Source organism: Balaenoptera borealis (genome assembly GCF_965194805.1).
Source record: "Balaenoptera borealis genome assembly, chromosome: 18".
NCBI classification, from domain to species: domain Eukaryota; kingdom Metazoa; phylum Chordata; class Mammalia; order Artiodactyla; family Balaenopteridae; genus Balaenoptera; species Balaenoptera borealis.
The window spans coordinates 17,473,494-17,494,456 of NC_138877.1; the positions used below are offsets into that span (position 1 = coordinate 17,473,494).

Consider the following 20,963-nt stretch of genomic DNA (forward strand, 5'->3'; position numbering starts at 1 on the left):
TTTTAATAGCCAGTGAAGTATAAGCAGAACTCTGTGTTAATGTCCTTATAAATGTCTGAGCTTTGGGGCTAGTGATTATATCTAATCTACCTTTTATTGAGTTGAGATGTGTATGAAGTTTTCTTGTGTTTAATTTTGTTATAAAATAATAACACTATTATAAAAGAGGTATAGATAACTGCTTGAATGGATCATTTACTGTGTTTTTTGCATATTAATATATTCTAATATTCTGGATGAGAGTAAGTGATACAAAAATTTCTGCCGTATTTGCTCATTTTAATTTATTTTTTGTTGAGGATTTTTAAAAATTTAGTGAATGGAAGAGAACATTGCAGAGAGTTAAGTGCAGTATCTTTTCTTCCCTTACTCAGTGTTATTTCCCTCCCTCTTCCCATCCGAGCAGCAACAATTATCATGAATTTGGTGTGTAGCTTTCCAGTTCATGTTTTTTTACTTTTCCTATTTGCGTATGTTATACACATAAAACTACACTAAGTAATTGTTTAATAGTGCATATAGATGCTCTTCTCTATGTATCATTTTGCATCTTGCCTTAATTTGTATTACCTGATGATTAGTGTATTTGAGCGTCTTTCTACATATTTATAGGCTATATGAGTTTCCTTGGGTATTATTATTTTTTTTTGTTGCCCATTTTTAATTTTGGGAATTATCTATTCATATTTATTGCACATTTTTCTAGTGGTTAATTTTATATTTTTCTACTTGATTTATGTGCTATTTGCCTTGATTTTCAAAGTCTACATATTCAGAAAGACCTCCCTTGGTGATTATAAGACATAGCTAGAATTTCAACTGTAGACTTTAGGTTTGGAGTAATTCAACCCTCCTGAGAACATTTTTTCACTAAGGTTTTTTATCTTTTTCCTGTCCCTGTTTTCTTGCCATCACTCCTTCCTATTTTACTAGCGCATTTCAGCTATAGAGGAGTTTTTCCTGCCTCTTTGGTGATGAGGGAGGGTGGTAGTGATATGGAAGGCGGAAATAATAAGAAATAGAAAAATGAATAAAAATTTGACAAGTTTATAAAATTGATATTGCTATGTGTAAAATATGCTTGTGACCCTTGGCTTTTTGTTTTACTTGAAGTACATTCTAGACCTAGCATTGTGCAGCCAGTAAAAAGATAATGCTCATCATTATCTGATTAGGGGTGTGTGTGTGTGTGTGTGTGTGTGAGCATTACTTGATAAGTTGTGTGTGTCTGTGTACATGATTTGGGGTCTATTGTTGTCCTATCCACTAGTTATGTATACATGAGGCCTCTGCAGTGCTGTTATCCACTGGATTCTTGAGACAGGTCCACGTATCCATTACTTTCCAGAGCTACTGCATTAACAGTTGAAATCTTCTTCCTCCAGTGCCATTGGTGCTTCGATATTTATCTTCTGGCAGGGTGTGGTGATAGCCGCAAGGGCTTGGAGTTCCCAAGCTGTTTTGCAAGTGTCACAGAACCTTTGAGGTTAGAAAACCTTCCTCAGGGAACATCCTGGCCCAGATTTCTTAATTTAAGGGTCCTTCCTTATTATTGCCTCTGACTTCTGCCTTAAAAGCAGGATCAGTGCCAGGAGAAAAGCTCATGACTCTTGGCCATGGGCACGAAATCTTGGCTGATCCTGATATAGGAATCTTGCAGCAGATTCTCTTGACATGAGTCTTTTGGAGAGAGGTGCCACTTTAGCAGAGCTTTGCTAGGAACTCTCTTCTTAGAATTGAATCTGATTTTTTTTTTTAATGGTTTGATGTAAGTCATTGAAGAAACTTGAGTTCTTAAGTCAGTGTAGAATGACTTCAATCCCTAATTTATCAAGTTCAGAAATCTTCAAGGTGAGAAATAGAAAGGCTGTAAGCAATACAATTATGTCTTGTTTTTGACAAAAGTAGTATAAACTCTGGCAATTAATTTGGAAGTGATAATTTTATTTTATTTATTAAAAAAAATTTTTATTAGAGTATAGTTGATTTACAGTGTTATGTTAGTTTCAGGTATACAGAGGAGTGATAATTTTGAAATGTGTTCTGTATTTTAAAGAAAACTCCAGTATTTGTATAAATCAATCCCTGAGTATGCTGATCCCGGGTTTCATTTCTTTTTTTAAGAATTTTATAAGTGATAAAGACTTTTGTTTTCCTAAGCACTATACCAGTAACACGTATTTCAAATTTTCCCGATTGTCTTAAAAATCTTTGCTCTTGATTGTTTTGTCTCTTATTCTCTAACAGTTCCACCAGCCCTCCCCACTCCCACTCTTTGCTTTTTCGTGCCATTGATTCATTGGAGAAACCAAGTCATCTGTCCTGTAACATTCTGGATTTGACTGATTGCTCCCTATGGTGGTGGATAACTTGATCCTGTATCCTCAGTTGTCCCTGTAAACTGGTGGTTAGAACTGAAGGCTTGGTTAGATTCAGATTCAACCATTCCTTCCCTTTTTCTTTCCTTCCTTTTTTTCAATGTTATGTACTTCACATTATGAGGCCCATATTGTTTGGTTGTCCCCATTTACTTACACTAAGACTGATGTGTGGATCTGTTGGTACCTTGTAACTGTTGGTTCAGAGGTACCCATTAGAATCACTTTAAAGTGTTTATAAATTCTTAAGAATCTTGGATTCTGATTGGGCAGGTCCTAGGGGCATGGGGAGAGACATAGATTAAAAAACACATGGAAGAAACCCCCAAACCCTCTACCTTTACTCAGATGTAGTAAGAATCATTACCTTTAATACATTTAATATGTAACTAGAGTGATAAAATTTACTTTTAAGCAAATGCTTTGGGAAGATATGTTTTGTATGAAATGAAGCATATTTAAATCATTAACTGTGGAGGTGTTTGAGGCTACTGTGGTGTGGTAGAAAAAAAATACTGACTTGCGGGACTTCCCTGGTGGCGCAGTGGTTGAGAATCCGCCTGCCAGTGCAGGGGACACGGGTTCGATCCCTGGTTTGGGAAGGTCCCACATGCCGCGGAGCAACTAAGCCCGCACGCCACAACTACTAAGCCTGTGCTCTAGAGCCTGTGAACCACAACTACTGAAGCCTGTGCTCCTAGAGCCTGTGCTCCGCAACAGGAGAAGCCACTGCAATGAGAAGACGGTGCACCGCAACAAAGAGTAGCCCCCGCTCGACACAACTAGAGAAAGCCCGCACACAGCAATGAAGACCCAAAGCAGCCAAAAATAAATAAATAAATAAATTTATACAAAAAAATACATAAATTAATTAATTAAAAAAAAAAAGAAAAAGAAAAAATACTGAATTGGACCTGGGAGGCCAAATCATTTATTGTCTCTGAGGCCCATTTTTTTTTAAATCTAGAAAATAGGAACCCTAAGATATTTATCATGGGGTTGATTTAATGATTAAATGAAATGATTTATTTAGAAGCAGTCCAGCACCTGGTGGTGAGTTATGTTGAAATCTGAAAAGCATTACAGAAATAGATATTTTTCAGTTGAGGTCTTCTTTGAGTAAAGCTTAAGAAAAGTGAAGTAATAATATCTTATATGCTATTATATATATATATATATATATATATAAATAAGCTTTTGTTTTTGAGCTTGTTTTTTTTGAATGATAGGAGACTCATGACTCATGATGTAGTTTTAATATGTGTCATTAATGTAGCCTTTTTGGGAGAAATAGTGTTGGAAATCTTATTGTTTTTTATTTCCCCTTACTTTCAGCTCCATTTACCTCTTAATTCTCCTTTGCCTGGAAGCGAATTGACCAAGGAACCTTTTCGTTGGGATCAGAGACTCTTTGCATTAGTGTTGCGGTTGCCTGGCACGATGTCAGTAGAATCAGAACAGTTGACAGGTGTGCCTTTAGATGACTCTGCAATCACACCAATGTGTGAAGTGACAGGCGGTAAGTTCTTTGCTGGCAGTAATTCAGTGACTTAAGCAGAGTTTATCTGAATGTTTTAAAATGTGCATTTCAAAATCTCCATGTTTGTTTTTGTTCAACAAATTAATATTAGAAGTTAGTAGACATAGATGGTTTTAAAACTACATTGATGAAGGTCTTTGATTCGATTTGAATAGGATGTGAATACTATTGGGTCTGATAATGCATGATATTTTTTTCCTAACCATATAGAAAATGCTGGTATTTGAAGTTGTTAAACTTATTTTCTTACCTACAAAGATTGCTAATGATTTACAAATGCCGTAGAATTATTTTCTCTGAAAAAATGTTTTGAGAATCATCTCATTATCCATGTAATGATTAACGCCTGGTTAAGTACAGTTTTCCCCAGAGGCAAAGAGGAAGCTGGATAGGTTAGAGGAAACAGGTAGTGAACTCTTCAGCCAGTAAGTCCGGGTGGTCACTGTGCTCAGTGAACATTAGTGAAATGCTTGAAACAGAATATGTAAGAGGCTCAGAACTTTTATAATGTGGAATTGGTTAACAGGTGGCTTAAATTCATATGGATATGTATTGAGTGCCTACTGTGTACCAAGCACTGTTCCATGCTTTAGGACTTCCATAGTGAATATGACAGGCATGGTATTCTTGCTTTCATGGTGCATTTTAGTTCTTGCTTAGGGAATTTGATACTAAAATGTCCAGGTCTGGCATACCACTATTTTTCATCAGTGTCAGGGGCTGTGATATAGTCTCCATACACTGTCAGTGCTCTATTGAGAGTCTATCATAGCCAGCTATGTAAGTTAAAGGAAAATATAAAGTCTAATCAATATTTTAGGTGCCTTTCTTCTAAAATTCTGTGGATTTTGGAGATCTGCAAATTTCACAGACAAAAAGGGTATCCCATATAGATAGGTATGTGAAGAAGATAAGTTAGAAGAAGATTCCGAAATCACCGTTGGTAATATCTTTCAGTGACCCAGAAAACTTAGTTGGTCAAGGAATTAGGGAGCTTTCCCCAGATATACATCCTGAACCTCTTCTGATGTAGTGGTTTATTTACCTCTCTTCATGCTCCTGCTAGCAATAATGGGAAACTGCTCAAATGTCACTCACCTTTCCGTATTATATGAATAGTATGTTTTCTTCTTTATTTTCAAAGAATGGTGACTAAAAAAAGTTTTGAGGATAAAACACCAGAAAAGTAGAAATAACAGAAAAGCTAACATCCACTGGTGTTGTACTATCCAAATATGTAATCACTGCTAACAATTCTGTGCATTTTTAAACTTGATGATAAGAGTAGTGTGTGTACATTTATTTTTTCCATTATAGAACAATTCATGTTCATTAAGGAAAAATTGGAAAGAAATTTGCCTGTGTTGCCAAAATAATTAATATTTTGTTATATTTTTAATGTATACTTTAAAAATTATATAATTGTCATTGTAAGCATTTTTCTTTTATTATCAGGTAATTAATGAATACTCTATGCCAAATAACTGTTTTTGATTCTGGGAATACAGCAGGAACGATAGACAGAAAGCTTACATTTTTGGACTGTGTGACAGATGAAATCATGTAAAATGAATAAATAATATTTCAGAGAGTTCTCCTTACTATCAAGAAAAAAAAATAGGGTGACGGTGCAGAGGGTAATGAGGCAGAGAATGAGTATTCCTGGGAAGTCTTTTGAGGAGGTGACTTTTTCTTAATCATAAACCTAAAGGATATGCTTACCCCAGTTTGAATCAATTTAAAATACTGCATGTCCTTGGAGATTATTATACTCTTTGTCTGAAGGAGTAAATAAAACAACAATTATTTATAAATTACATTTGCATATCTCTAACCTTGATGTTAAAGTCAGTTGTTTGAATAGGGATTAAATCAGCCCTGGTTGTATCTTAAAAATATTAATCTCTCTAAAATTATTGTTACAGCATGTTCATCAACCCTCTGTATTTTTTAGATATTTTAGTTCCAGGTATACAACATAATGATTTGATAGTTGTATACATTGTGAAATGGTCACCACAGTAAGTCTAGTTAGCATTTGAACAGAAATCTGAATAATGGAGTAAGCCATACGAAGATCTAGGTAGAGGAAATAATAAGAGAAGGAACATGCCCCATGTATTTGGGAGCAACAGGAAGGCTGATATGGCTGGAGCTTATGTAGGGAGAAGTAGAGAGTAACAGGTTTGTTTAGAGAGGTAGGCAAGGGCCAGGTATTGAATAGCCTTTTAGGCCATAATAAATATTTTTTATTTTCCAAGTGTGATGAGAAGTCATTGGAGGGCTTTTTATAGAGGTGACATCTGATTTCTGTTTCTGAAAGATCACTTCAGCTGCTGGATGAGAATATACTGTAAAGTGGTGAGAATGGAAGCAGGGAGACTAGAAGAGATGATAGTACTTTGATCTAAAGTGTTAGGTTTGGAGGTGGTGAGAGGTGGTCTGATGGAAAGGAGAGACTGAGGGCAATGAGGGAAGAAGGAATCAATCAAGGCTGATTCCTAGATGATTCAGTTGGCCTGAACAATTGGAGGTGAATGGCTATGCCAAGTATTGAGATGGTTACTCAGAGGAGAAGCAGGTTTGGGAGAGGCGCAAGTATGATATCAAATTTTAAAAATGCCTAATAGACATGTTGGTGGAAGTATTGAGGATAAAAAGCTTTTTATAAAAATTGTAAGACTTTTCTAGATTAAATAAATTTAACTTTCTTAACCTCTATAAAGACTGTTGCCCAACTTATAAATGTTCCTTTTGTCTCTTATCCATTTTACTAAAATGCTAATCTAGTATACTCTGGGGGAAAGTTTTTTTTTTTCCTTTGTTTCACTTTACTGCCTTCAGACTCACTATGTTTAGATTTTTTGGGGGGATCCTCTAACCACAAATGAGCTAGCTTCTTGACTTGAAAGTATGTGCTTTTCTCACAAATATTATTAGTGATCCCAGAAACTTTATCCTTCAATACAAGGTGTTATACATTCCAAGAGGTGAGTTTTGACATAAAGAATAAGAGAAACATGACATAGGTTATAGGTTCACTTTGTAAAGATGGCAAAATTTGCTTTAACTTTCAAAAGAATTAATGAAGTTTTGTTATTTTCTAAGTGACTCAAGTTTATTTTTTCTCCAATTTTCATAAAATGTCTTTGTTAGTAATTTTATTTCATGCTAAGATCATAACTTCTTTACTTATATTTTCCTAATCAATTAGTTGATGACACAGGTTAGGGGAGTAGAGAGGATTGCCACAATTTTATACTTGAGAACTTCTGTTTTTTATTAACATCTTGGGAATATGCTTAAATATCATGAAATAAGATATTGAACCTTTATATAATCTTCTAAATACTTCTTGTGTTAAGACCATCAGCCTTTTTATGTATTGTTTTATGTACATGTTTAAATTGACTCAAAAAAATTTTAATTTGCCAATTCTTTCAAATAAGTGTGGTTCCATATAGGCTTTCTATTTTAAATATTGATTTCAAATTAACATCATGGTTTTCAGGGAAGAAGGTATATCCAGATGAAAGTGTCTAATACCTTGTAAGGGTTTGAATCTTGGCTGCACTACTATACTAACTTGAATAAATTAGTTAATCTCTCCATGCTTTAGTTTTCTCATTTGTAAAATGGAGAAAGTAACCAATACAATTGTTGCTAGGATTGGATAAATTAATAGAGTGATTAGAATAGTGCCAGGTACATAGACACTCAGTAATTGGTGGGTATTTTTATAAGTATGGCTCTCGTTGTATTCAGGTAAGCCATTTGTTATATGATACTTGTTATTCTAAGCTGATTCTGAGGATTTGAATCACTCTACTGCCTAATGTTCTCTTTTCTGAGTAGCCTTTAGCAAATCACATGTTGAGTATAAATTGATATGAGTAATTTGATATGTCAAATATAATAATATAACGTGTTTGGTAATAATTGGTTGAATTTCTTAAGGAATAGGACTTTTCCATATTGAGCTTATTGCAAATAACATTGTAAGATGTTTGATTAAAGATTTTTAGTTGTCATGGTTTTCAGCACTGGTCTAGATCAGTACAGATAATAGGAATATAAGTTATATATATAATTATAAATTTTATAGTATCACATTAAAAAGAAACTGATAGGGAATTCCCTGGCGGTCCAGTGGTTAGGACTCTGCACTTTCACTGCCGAGGGACTTGGTTCAGTCCCTGGTTGGGGAACTAAGATCCCACAAGCCGAGTGGCGCAGCCAAAAAAAAAAAAAAAAAACCCAAAAAACTAAAAAGAAACAGGTAAAATTAATTTATATAATATTTATTTAAATCAATATATACAAAATATTTCAACGTGAAATTGGTACTTAAAAATTATTCAGATATTTTACATTATCTTTATATTACATCTACAAAATCAGGTGTGTATGTTATAGTTACTGTACATCTCAATTTGGACTAGCTGTGTTTCAAGTTTTCAGTAGCCATATGTGTCCAGTGGCTGCAATATGGGACAGCACAGGTCTAGATATATTTATTGAAAACTCCCTGTTTAAGAAGTCTTTTCACTGGTATTTTTTCTTAATCCCTAGCATTTTAATGCTTCTGAACTAAAAATTTTATAGGTTAAAATATTCAAGAGGGAAATTCACTTAAGATAGGTAATTTCTAAGTATGTAAGCCAAATGAAATTCAGAAAAGCACATGCTACTATCTATATATTAAAGTGCAAACACTTAAAATATGCAGTACCTGCCAGCAGATCAATTAAATAATTATTGAGTATCATCTATGTCCTTAGCATTAATCTTTAGTGATAATACTTTTGTTAAGCAGGAGTAAGATTTTTGGGGGTTAGTTACCAGATGTTGTATATGTGTAATAAAGATAAATTGTGTTGGAAAACAGTTGGAGATAGTTTTTTATATTTATATATATTTTAAAATCTCATTTCATGTAATACATTGTGTATATATATAATGATTTTTTTCATTGTGGTTTGTTCACACAAAGATTTCTATTTTCCACATACCTTTAATTACAAAAAAAATTTACATACTCTCACAAAATGGAATTGTTGATTGATTGAAGATAGCTATTTTTTTTTGTTATTCTTCTATTAGATAATGAAAAAGTCAGACTTTATCATTGAACTTTTGTTATTCAGTATTGTCAAAAACCCTACTATGGTTCTTTTTTGTTAAAAGTAGGAATTTTTGCAACTTTATTCTTTTTATTTCAGGCCGTTCATACTCTGTATGTTCTCCAAGAATGCTTAATCAGTGTCTGGAGTCCTTGGTGCAGAAAGTACAAAGTGGAGTGGTAATAAACTTTGAGAAAGCAGGACCAGATCCTTCCCCTGTAGAAGGTATTATTGTACTTCCCTTATAGACATTTTAAACTGGATTTATCAAGTATTCAACTAGAACTGAAAAATTATTATGATTTGGCCTTGTCAATGTTAAGGCCAAATTATTAAGATGACAGAACAGCTGTTGGTAAAGAGGGAAGATTAAATAGGAAAGTCAAGGTAATATGCTAGTGGTTTGGTAGCATCGCCTTTTTATATTGGTTGTTCATAGCCTGAAAATCTATAAGCGCCAAAACCCTTTTTAAACATTTACAGATTAGCATATTTCCTTTTTAGTGTTGTAATGCTGACTCTCTGCAGTATATATGCTTCTTCCCTGTCCCTTAATTCACAAGAGTGTTCAACCCTAAGTGTTTATTTAATTCCTTAGCTACATTTTTTTCTAAAGATCAGACTGATCAGAGCCAAATGGTTGGTGTGGTTCCCAAAATGAGAAACCAGCCTTTGCCATTCAGCTTGATCCTTTAAAGTCTAGCTGAGCCCCACCTGGCTTTATGCTAATATTTTGTGATCATGAACTATTTATATTAGCCAGAGGGTATAAGTTTTACCAGAACCAATGGACAGTTTACATCTGGACCTTCTGCCTTGTATGATGTAGCTTATGACAAGAATTAGAAAGTCATTAATGGCACTGGCAGAGGTGATCCACTAGAGTGGGTAATTGGGAGAAGAGAAAGGTCATAGAGATGAGAAAGTGGTACCCTCAGAAGGGATTATAGGGAAGGAGCAGAAGATGGTAAGATTATATAAATCGCATACTGTGTCTGGTTTAAAAAAACAAACTTAAAAAAAATTTGAATTGTTACACATGGAATATATTTATTTTTAAATTATTTTAGGACTTTTGCTTAGAGTTAGGCACTAAGTAAATGTTTACTGAACTGTTAAAGAGAGTTACTTTTTCTAGAATTGTTTTAGATTAAAGGTAGGCACCTCAAATCTGGATTTGCATATTAACTTTTCATTTTAGTTATTAGGCTTTAGTTAAAAAGATTGATTTTAAAGAAATATTCATTTAGCAATACTTACCTAGTATTTACTAAGCCAAGCATGATGGTGAAGAAATTGAGTGTTTGCCCTTATCATCTAGTGGGGAAAACATGTCATTCGTTAAACAAGTATCTGCCGTAAAGTATGTTTTACATATTCTGATTGGACAAGCAAAAGATGCTGTGGGACCTCCTTTCACCTATTGAACTCATAGTTGGAATGTGCTGATGTTACTCTCTAGTGAATTCTGATGTAATCTAAATGTTAAGCCTTAGTCATGATAGTATTCTACCATTTAAGAAAAATAGGAAAATCCAGAATTGAACAAGTATTAAGACATTTTTACTAAGTAATAGTAGATATAATTTAACTGCTTATGTTTTTCCTTTAATGATATATACTTTCTTTACTTTGATTTCTTTGCGTAGATGGGCAGCCAGATGTATCAAGGCCTTTGGGATCTCAGCCTTGGCATAGCTGTCACAAACTCATATATGTCAGACCAAATCCTAAAACTGGGGTTCCTATAGGTCACTGGCCTGTTCCAGAGTCCTTCTGGCCAGATCAGAATTCTCCAACACTAGTAAGTACCAGAGAGACTGTGACTTTGTAATAGTAACCGTTAACTGCTTTTCCTACTAGTTTTAAGTGCTCCTGTCAGTTAAAGGTGTGGCTGTTGTATAGGAATTAGACAAGCGCTGTTACTTGCTTTAGTGTGCTGTATTGTTCATCAGGAAGTGACAGAGAAGAGGCATCTGTCTCCTTTAGAATCTAACACTATGCTTATGCTTTTATTATTGGCCTCTGGTTACAGAAGCATAGATATAACAAGAGCTTCTGTTCGGATTCTAAATCTAATGTAACATGAGGATTTCTCTCTGGGACATAATATACAGTTTAAATGAAGGCTTAGAAAATAATTCTGATGGTTTGCCTGCAATCTTTTAGGACTTAGTCTTAGAAATTCATGTTGACTTGCATAGTTTTAGTTATAGTCAGTGTTTTCAGTCTGGACGTTTAAGGTAGCAAAGATTTTCTGGTCTTGTTTATAGGAATTATTTTTAGAAACAGTGAGGCTTGTTGAATGATCCTGGTGAATTATCAGTGTTCACTGTATGGTTCTTATAATAATAGGGTAAATTTATACAAATATCTATTAAATCTTGTTAATACCCTTTTTTCAGATTAGTGTTTTTTGTAGTAACTGAGGACGCCATGGGATATGACAGTGGTTCTTTTGATGTTACCCTTAGAAGATAAGAGTTGTATTTCAAAGATCATTAAGCAGTCTTTAATAATGTTTCATGCAGCTATCATTTATGAATTAAATTGAACTCTTTTTGAAACCTTTTATGCTTTAAACCGATATCAACTCTTTAGGATAATTTTTACTTTTATTCTGTACAAGGTCTATAAAGTGATATTTCCTTTATTCATTAGGGATTTAATGTAGTACATGAAATTAAGTTTTTATACATTTCAGTGAGGTATCTTCTCTCTTTTTTGGATTGAACCATCATAGTTTTTTAGTCTGGCTTTAGAGAAGCTCTCAATTTCTTTGGTCATATTACTTTCTCTTCTAGAGCCCTTTCAAAATTCTTACAGAACAGATATCATATTTATATGAAATATTATATTGTTGGTTATTCATTCTACTATATTTATTTAACACCTACAGTAGTACATATGGTACTTGTTAAGTCCTAATAGGAAGAAATCCAAAACCAGTATCACAAGCATTATCTATTAATATTGCTCTAGTGGTCTATTACAAATTGTTACAAGCCATAGAGGATTTTGAAGTGTCGGTAGGATTTCAGTTGGAGGAGGAAACTGTGTGAGAAAAAACTATGGAAGTAAAAAAGAACAAGGTGAATTTAGAGGAATGGAAAGTAACTGTGAGGATAGGTGGGTCATAATATGTATGTAGGACATTGAGAGTACTATTAAATAAACCGAATTGCTCATGACTTTACATGCAAAGTTAAGGAATTTGAACTTTTCTTAATAGGGTTCATAGAACTGAAGACACTTTTAACAGAGTGTTCCTTTAGGAAAATTAATCTGGTGGTTGTTACATGAACTGGAAGGTAAGCTATTTACCTAGAGGGCTATTGCTTTGGTTCACTTAATATAAGAGTTTGAATTAAAAGATGATGGAAGAGAGAATGATAAAAAAAAAAGAGAGAGAATGTTAGAAAGAACTGGCAAAATTTAGTAACTGAAGGATATTTCAGGGGAAATGAAATTTTTACAAATAATAGTATTTCATATAAGAAGTATTGATACTGAAATTAAATGTGATTTATTAGAGACTGGTTCTGAATTTGAATCATGGCTCTACCATGATTAGCCATGTGTCTTTGGTTAATTATCTTCTCTAAGCCTCAATTTCCCATCTGTTAAATAGAGATAATAACTCCTATCTCATAGGATTATCTTGGGGATTAAATGAAATAATAAATGCCCCCCCTTTTCTTTTTGGATCTCAATATTGTCATCCAAAAAAATAGGTGAGTTTCACAGACCCATTCAATATGCTGTGTGTCAGGTACATGCTAGGCACAGGAGCAAAACAGTACTTCCCCTCTGGAACCTTACCATTCCATAGGAAGGTCAGCCATATAAACATAATAGAGTACAGTGTGCTGAGTGTCATAGGGGGCAGAGCAGAGCCCAGAGGAGGTGGTGCCTAACTGCCTCGTATGTGTTTGGGGTACATGGTGAGACTGTGTCAGGGAAGAAGTTTCTTAGAGGTTGGTACTTGCCTTGCCAGTTCAGTCTTCAAAACTTAGTTTGTTTGCATTATGCAAGGGAGAAAATAGTAAAGCAGCTTGTGATAACATATGAAACACCGGGGCATGAAAGATAATGATCTGTTTGGGCAACTGCAAGTCGTTTTGGTATGGCTGGAACACAGGGTGTACATGGTGTGGTGGTTAAAAGGCAGATGGGGACCGTATTGTCAAGGATCTTTGTAAAACAATATTAAAAGAAAAGAATCTGGCCCTATTTTTAGGTGGTTGGCTGCTATTTTTACCCAATAATTTGAGTTAGGAAAATTACATGATTATATTTATCTTTCATGGCCATGGGATTGATTGGAGGGGGCTGACTAATTAGGGAGACTAATTAAAACTGAACAGTTGTACTCATCTAGTCTGAGAAATGATGAAGGCATGAATTAGAGTGGTAAGAAATAGAAGGTAAATTTTTAGAGAGATGAGAATTTAACATTGACAGAGGGCAGTAACTAAAATAGTGAGCATCTGCCATGTTTATGTGTTCTGCTAAGTGGCTTAGAATTTGTGGTATCATTTAATCTAATTCTTTGTGACAGTTAAGTATGGAGGATAAGAGGGAGATATTAAGGCTAACATCTAGGTTTTTAGAACAGGTTTTGTGGTTTGGGGGTGAAACAATGAATTGGGTAATAATATATTTGAGGGACCTATAGAAAATTCAGGTTATGTACAGTAGGTAGTTGGATACATAAGAGAAATGAGAGCGATCTGGTCCCTCGACAGTGGATTTGGGAGCCACCAGTATATGTAGATAGTAACTGAGGCCAAAAGGAGTCCTATATAGCTATGAAATTTCACATTATTTCTTCATAGCTCATATTTTCTTCACCAGTCTTCACTTGGTGAGATTTTTAGGAAGGAGACTGTTAAGGGGGAAATAGAGTAACTTGTTGTTTTTTTCCTTTAAAGTGTTGTGGTTTTTGCAGCTCTACAACAGGGCCTCCAAAGTAGGGTGTATTTAACACAGGGGTAACCAATACAGTCTGCTGGAATAGGGAAGGAAAGCATTAGAACTTCTATGTATGTTTACTCTTTTCTATTTTTAATATTATTTTGGTATATATTTTATTATGTACCTATAAATTAATCATTTACAAGTATAAATATATATATGCCCTAATATATTGTATATTCAAAAATTGGTACTGATCAATGTGTGTCATCAATTTGGAAGCCAAGTAGTTAAATTGCTACAACTGAGGACTTACAAAGGTTTCTATTACATTAGTTGTTTCTTAGATATAAAAATTAATGAGCACTTATTTAATTCCAAAATTTTGCATTTAATTTTTCTGATAAATTTGATTTTAAGACTTAACAAAAATTTTAATTCTGTATAGATTTTGAAGTGTTTTTTTTTCTTGTGAATATTATATAATTTAAGCATTACATTTTTAAGTATTTTCTTTCAGCTTAGTGGTGCTTTTGGTAGTAAATTAAATTCTCACTAGCAAAACTGAGAAACAGTAAACTTTGGTAGTGAGGGATACTAAAAAGGAGTTTGTTTCTGGTACTTTGTGAAAGAGTAATAATAAGACTTTCCCCTCTAGCCACCTCGTACGTCTCATCCTGTAGTGAAGTTTTCCTGTACAGACTGTGAACCGATGGTTATTGACAAATTGCCTTTTGACAAATATGAGTTGGAACCTTCACCGCTGACTCAATTTATCCTGGAAAGAAAATCTCCTCAAACCTGTTGGCAGGTGAGCTGAACGACTATAGCGATTTAAAATTTTATTTATTTATTTAAGTTTTATTGAGAGTATAATTGATTTACAATGTTGTGTTAGTTTCAGGTGTACAGCAAAGTGAATCAGTTATACATATACATATATCCACTCTTTTTTTTTTTTTTTTTTTTTTGCTGCACTGGGTCTTTGTTGCTGCGCACGGGCTTTCTCTAGTTGCAGTTAGTAGGGGCTACTCTTCGTTGCTGTGCACGGGCTTCTCATTGCGGTGGCTTCTCTTGTTGTGGAGCACGGGCTCTAGGCGTGTGGGCTTCAGTAGTTGTGGCACGTGGGCTCAGTAGTTGTGGCACGCGGGCTCAGTAGTTGTGGCTCGCGGACTCCAGAGCACATGCTCAGTAGCTGTGGCTCATGGGCTCAGTTGCTCCGCGGCATGTGGGATCTTCCCCGACCAGGGCTCGAACCCGTGTCCCCTGCATTGGCAGGTGGACTCCCAACCACTGCGCCACCAGGGAAGCCCTATCCACTCTTTTTTAGATTCTTTTCCCATATGTGCCATTACAGAGTACTGAGTAGAGTTCCCTGTGCTATACAGCAGGTCCTTATTAGTTATCTGTTTTGTATATAGCAGTGTGTATGTGTCAATCCCAGTCTCCCAATTTATCCCTCCCCACTCCCCACACCATAAGTTTTATTTTTTACATCCGTAACTCTATTTCTGTTTTGTAGATAAGTTCATTTGTAGCCTTTTTTTAGATTCTACATATAAGCAATATCATATGATACTTGTTTTTCTGTCTGACTTACTTCACTCAGTATGAGAATCTCTAAAAATTTAATTTGATGTTTCTTAAAAAGTTAAATTGAATCCGTGGTTTATATAACGTTCTGTAAAGGTTATTAAATGTGAAGTTTTAACTACTCCTTTTTAACAGGTATATGTGAGCAATAGTGCAAAATATAGCGAACTTGGCCATCCCTTTGGTTACTTGAAAGCCAGTACAGCACTGAACTGTGTCAACTTATTTGTGATGCCTTACAATTACCCAGTCCTCCTCCCCCTTTTAGGTAAGTTATTCTCATCACATTCTCTGTGGCTTAGCATACATACAGATTTTTCCTAAAAACAAACTTTGGGAACATCCCTCCCTTTCTAAGTTTTCTTGTCTTCTGGAAATTAATGAAGATTTTTTTTTTTTAATACTCTAAAATACTGAAGCTGTATAATGTTGTGTTATAGCAACCTGTGCATGTTTCTGGTAAATTGAAAGTCAGTGTCAAACTACCTTTGATTCTGCAAACTATTGAAGATATTATATTTTAAGTTTCTAAATTAAGTATTCTCTAAGTTTTTTGCAGTTAGATTTCTTACATAGTTAGAATTAGTAATGCAGGCTTTGTATTTGGTAAATAATTAGACATTTTGTAGAAGCATATCATATTTACAAGATCTGAGTATTCTCTAAGGATTTATCTATACTTTTAATTTTCATTTGGCAAATTTTTTTAAATGATGAATTTGTTCTAAAATAATATGATAAGCCTAAAGTTGGTTTCTGGGGACCATTTGGCTATAATTTTTTGAGGGGTACTGTTGGAGAAGACATCTTTCCCTTCATGGAACTGCATCAGATTTAAAGGTTACAGACAAAATATTAGTAGGTATATTTTATAGAAAACATCATGCATACTTTGTTTCTGTCTTTAAATCTGTTTCATATCTAGATTTTCCTTGTGTATTTCCTGGTTCTACCTTTATTATTACATTTAATTTTAGACCATAATTGGCACCTTTTTATTTTTAAAGTGGTATTACTACTCAAAAATGCCAGAACCAAAAATTTTACCACCTTTAATTTTGTTAAAAATATAGGTCAGATGTTCCTCTCTCTCTTATAGAAATAAGAAAGCAGACTTTAAAAATGAAACTTATTTGACTTGATTTTCATGTGTGAAAACAATGAATGATGATAGTTTGTTCACATTATAAATTTATAGATGACTTGTTTAAAGTACATAAGGCAAAACCAACATTGAAATGGAGACAGTCATTTGAAAGTTATTTGAAGACAATGCCTCCCTACTATCTTGGGGTAAGAATATTATTGTTAAAAATAGAACTTGTTATAAAATTTTATATTATGCTTATAGTTTACTATAGGTATTAAAACTTTTATTTATTGCTATTATAAAATAAATGTCATGAAAATTGAGTGTACAAATGACCCATATAAATGTAATGGGAAAGAAATGTTTCAGTGATTTGCAGAATAATGATGATGATGATGATAATGAGAAAAAAAAATATATATATATATAATGCTTACCCAGGCCTGGTTCTATCCTAAGCACTTTACATGTATTAACCTCATTTAATTTATATGGTAACCCTACGAGGCAGAAATCACTGTTCTTATTTCACAGATGAGGAAACTGAGGCACTAAAAGATTAAATAATTCATCCAAGGCTACATAGCTAATATTTGGGGGTCAGGAATTCAATCCCAAGCAGCCTGGCTTTAGAATTTAAGCTTTTAACCTCAATTGTTATACTACCTTTTTAAATTGCAGTGTTATAATTATTTCCCTTTAAGGGTACAAAAAAAGGTTTGTGTTGCATTATTCCCTAAATCTCCAGAAATATTACTTAAAACCTAGTGTATCATAATAGATAGGACCAATAATGCATATATTATTAAATATATTACTTTATTTATTTTATGAAAAGTAGCTTCTTAACAAAAAGACCTACACTAAAAGCACTTTAAAACATTACTTCTGCTTTTACTGCAGGAATGTTACAGTATTTGACTGTAACTAATCTTTCTAAATGGTCCCTAATAAGAACACTAATTTCTTGAGCTTTGAAAATCATATGTTATAGTTGTAAGAGAAAAGTTGTGTGTGTCTAGCACATAGTGCCTGCTATGTAAGAGAGGGAAAAGGAAGAAACACTTGAATATGAACTTTGCATATGTTTGACTCATATGTTTCATAGCAACTGGGAGGATTTAGCCAAAGCCACATGGATATTAAGTATCAGATCTGGGATTTGATTCCAGTTTGACACCAGTGCTTTTATGCACTTTCTAGTATGTCATTGGGTGGTTATCATCCTTCTTCTGACTCTGTCCCATTCACATGGGCTAGACAGTCCTGCTAGTGATATTTTTCCTTGCACAAAGTGGTTCTCAATTAGTCCTTACAATTGAAAATCACTATATCACATCCATAGTAAATATTCGATGATTTTTGCCTCCTCATTTTTCCTTCAGAGCTTGTTTCTGTTTTTTCAGCTCAGCTAATGATAATAGTAGTAATGATTAATACCTACTGAATGCTTACGGTGTGCCAGATGTATTTTCATGTATTAATTCATTTAATCCCATGACAACCCTATGAGGTAGATACTACTATTGTCATTTTACAAATGAGAAACTTAAGGCACAAAGGGGTTATATTACCTGGTGCAGGGTCACAAAGCTAGTGAGGGGTCGAGCCACAACCCTTCCAGTTACCCAAGGTAGAAATCTTCTGTTTTCCTTGACTCCTCTTTCTACTTACTACCCAAGTTCTATCAAATCAACCTCTGCAATGTGTCTCCTGCTCTCTTCTTCCAAACTTAGTGTCTCCAATGATGCTAAGAAGTCCAGGGCTTCACCCATTCTTGCTCTGGGTGTTGTTACTATAGCCTCTAATCCTTGTTTAGTATTTCAAACTGCCTTTCATACCACTGACAAACATTTTAATGAAGTACAAATATGATTATGTGACTCTTATTGAAGAAAAGGAGACATTTTGGGAGGTGAAATTTTCAAAATTGACAATACATATAGCTATAAGTTTTTGACAAGCTCAGGATTGAGTGCTATTTTCTTTTTTCCTATAGCCTTTGAAGAAAGCTGTTAGAATGATGGGAGCACCTAACCTAATAGCAGACAGTATGGAATATGGACTTAGTTACAGTGTCATTTCATACCTCAAAAAATTGAGTCAGCAGGTAATGTTAAGAAATAGAGCCACTAAGTATTTTGAATGGTTTTGGCTAAGGTGGTCAATAGGCCAGATGTTAGTTCTTGATGATTCTAATAGAATTCCATCATATTAATGTATTACATTTTAAAACCACATATATCATATATTAACATAATTCTGTCTCAAGTACATGGTATGCTATGTTTTGAAATGATAATTTCAAGCAATTAATTCCTAGTTTGTGAAAATGGCTTTATTAATGTGGTCCTAGCCTTCCTGTATGTGAACATTCTTTGTTTTCTTTTGGGAAATTTATGTTAGAAAGTTGTTTTTCTTAGACAAAAAAGTCAGTTTCTTTTGCTTTATGTTTTAAACCTATAGCTTTTTCTTTCAAAATGGGAGTTTCTTTTGAAATATTTGTAAAAATACTGAATTTTGTCATTTTGGGCATAAATCACGTTAATAGATACTATAGTAGTCAAGCAGTATACACTTTGACTGCCAAGTTATTAAAATTGTATAAAACACAATTTTTCCAGTACTTCTGCCATCTCTACTTCAAGTGCTAGTTGAAACGTAGGTTGGAAAGAGTGAGAATATTGCTGTTTGCTTTCCAGTGAAAAACTCCATCAGTGTTTGCCACATCTATGAACATTTAGTTATGTGCTAGTAATAGTGTCTTTAAGTAAATATTGATGAGATTTTTTTTTCTAATTTTATTTCACCTCTGAATTGGAAATATATATTCTTATTTAGGGTACATTTACATTTCATGGTTTAGGTGTAGTGGGTATTTAATAAATAAAATAAATTGAAGTTGTGTTTGTGTACCCTGCTCCAAAAGGTAAGAATTGTGATGATTTAAAATCATAAGACATTATTGTTTAAACTATGTTCAGCTTACCAAGGACTTGACATAAACTTCTCTACTTAAGTAGAGTTTTTAATTTCTTATGTACTTTTTAAATATAATAAATACTTAATTTATGGAAGACCAAAACTATTAGCATTTAATTTACCACTTCAGATTATGTCAAGACAACTTTTGTTTTTTTTTTTGCTTTAGGCGAAAATTGAATCTGATCGAGTCATCAGTTCTGTAGGCAAAAAAGTAGTACAGGAAACTGGAATTAAAGTCCGAAGCAGATCACATGGTTTATCAATGGCTTATAGGAAAGATTTTCAACAGCTGCTCCAGGGAATTTCAGAGGATGTTCCTCACAGACTGCTAGACCTTAATATGAAAGAATATACTGGGTTCCAAGTTGCTTTACTCAATAAGGTAATGGTTATGTGAATTTAGTACTGATATAGTTATAGTCTGTTATATTGTTGAATGTGGCAAATTTTCTGTTAACTGATACTCAGTTTGTCCGAACTTCTGTACCTCCGCAGAATAATGATCAATTATATTATTATTGAATCATTAGATTTTAGAGTTAAACACTGTACATGGTGAGTGGATGAATGGATGGACTGCAAAGAGCAAACCGTCCCGTTCATTTTATAGATGACAAAACAGGCTTAGAGATTGCCTCAAGTTACATAGCTAATGGTAGAGTTCACTGTAGTTTGGTACTTTTATACTGCTAACCTTGGGTACACAGCATGATCCTGAAATGCTTTGTGAATACTCATTAAAAAGATCTTCATCCCAGTAGTCTTTTTGTAGAAACAGACAGGCTGATTCTAAAACTTATATGGAAGTGTAAAGGTCCTAGAGTAGCTAAAACAATTTTGGAAAAGAATAAAGCTGGAAGACTTGCACTATCTAATTTTAAAAGTTACTGTAAAGCTACAGCGATCAACATGTTGTGTTGTTGGCATAAGGAAAAATATATAGATCAGTAGAACAGAAGTAGGCCCTCACATGTAGAGTCAATTAATTTTTAACAAAGGTGCCAAAATAATTCAGGGGGTTAGGAGACAGTCTTTTCAACCAATACGGTGGGAACAATTGGCTATCCATTCGCAAAATAATGAACTTGACCCTTACCTCACATTACTTGAAGTGATCATAGTCATACATGTAAGAACTGAAACTATAAACTTCTACAACAGAACAGGAAGAAATCTTTAAGATGTTGGATTATGGGTCAATGAAGATTTCTAAAATACAACACACAAAGCACACACACACACAAACTTGATAAATTGAACTTCATTAAAATTGAAATTTTTGTCTTCAGAAGAAACTTTGATGTTTCTCCCAGGTAAGCTACAGCCTGGGAGAAAAG

General features: G+C 34.0%; 1 protein-coding gene across 9 annotated transcripts in view; it reads left to right on the forward strand.

The window, feature by feature from the left end:
* INTS6 (integrator complex subunit 6) overlaps positions 1 to 20,963 on the forward strand; it is a 109,910-nt gene that overhangs the window by 55,978 nt on the left and 32,969 nt on the right. For all 9 annotated transcript variants that reach the window (XR_014236930.1, XR_014236931.1, XR_014236932.1 and 6 more), the window contains 8 exons: positions 3,714 to 3,897; positions 9,141 to 9,266; positions 10,691 to 10,845; positions 14,617 to 14,769; positions 15,687 to 15,819; positions 16,750 to 16,844; positions 18,641 to 18,751; positions 19,793 to 20,008. Coding sequence is in view for 5 of the 9 variants with exons in the window: in XM_082365331.1 (XP_082221457.1) it covers positions 3,714 to 3,897; positions 9,141 to 9,266; positions 10,691 to 10,845; positions 14,617 to 14,769; positions 15,687 to 15,819; positions 16,750 to 16,844; positions 18,641 to 18,751; positions 19,793 to 20,008 (1,173 nt within the window). In the remaining 4 variants the exon portion in view is untranslated. The remainder of the gene's footprint in view (positions 1 to 3,713; positions 3,898 to 9,140; positions 9,267 to 10,690; positions 10,846 to 14,616; positions 14,770 to 15,686; positions 15,820 to 16,749; positions 16,845 to 18,640; positions 18,752 to 19,792; positions 20,009 to 20,963) is intronic.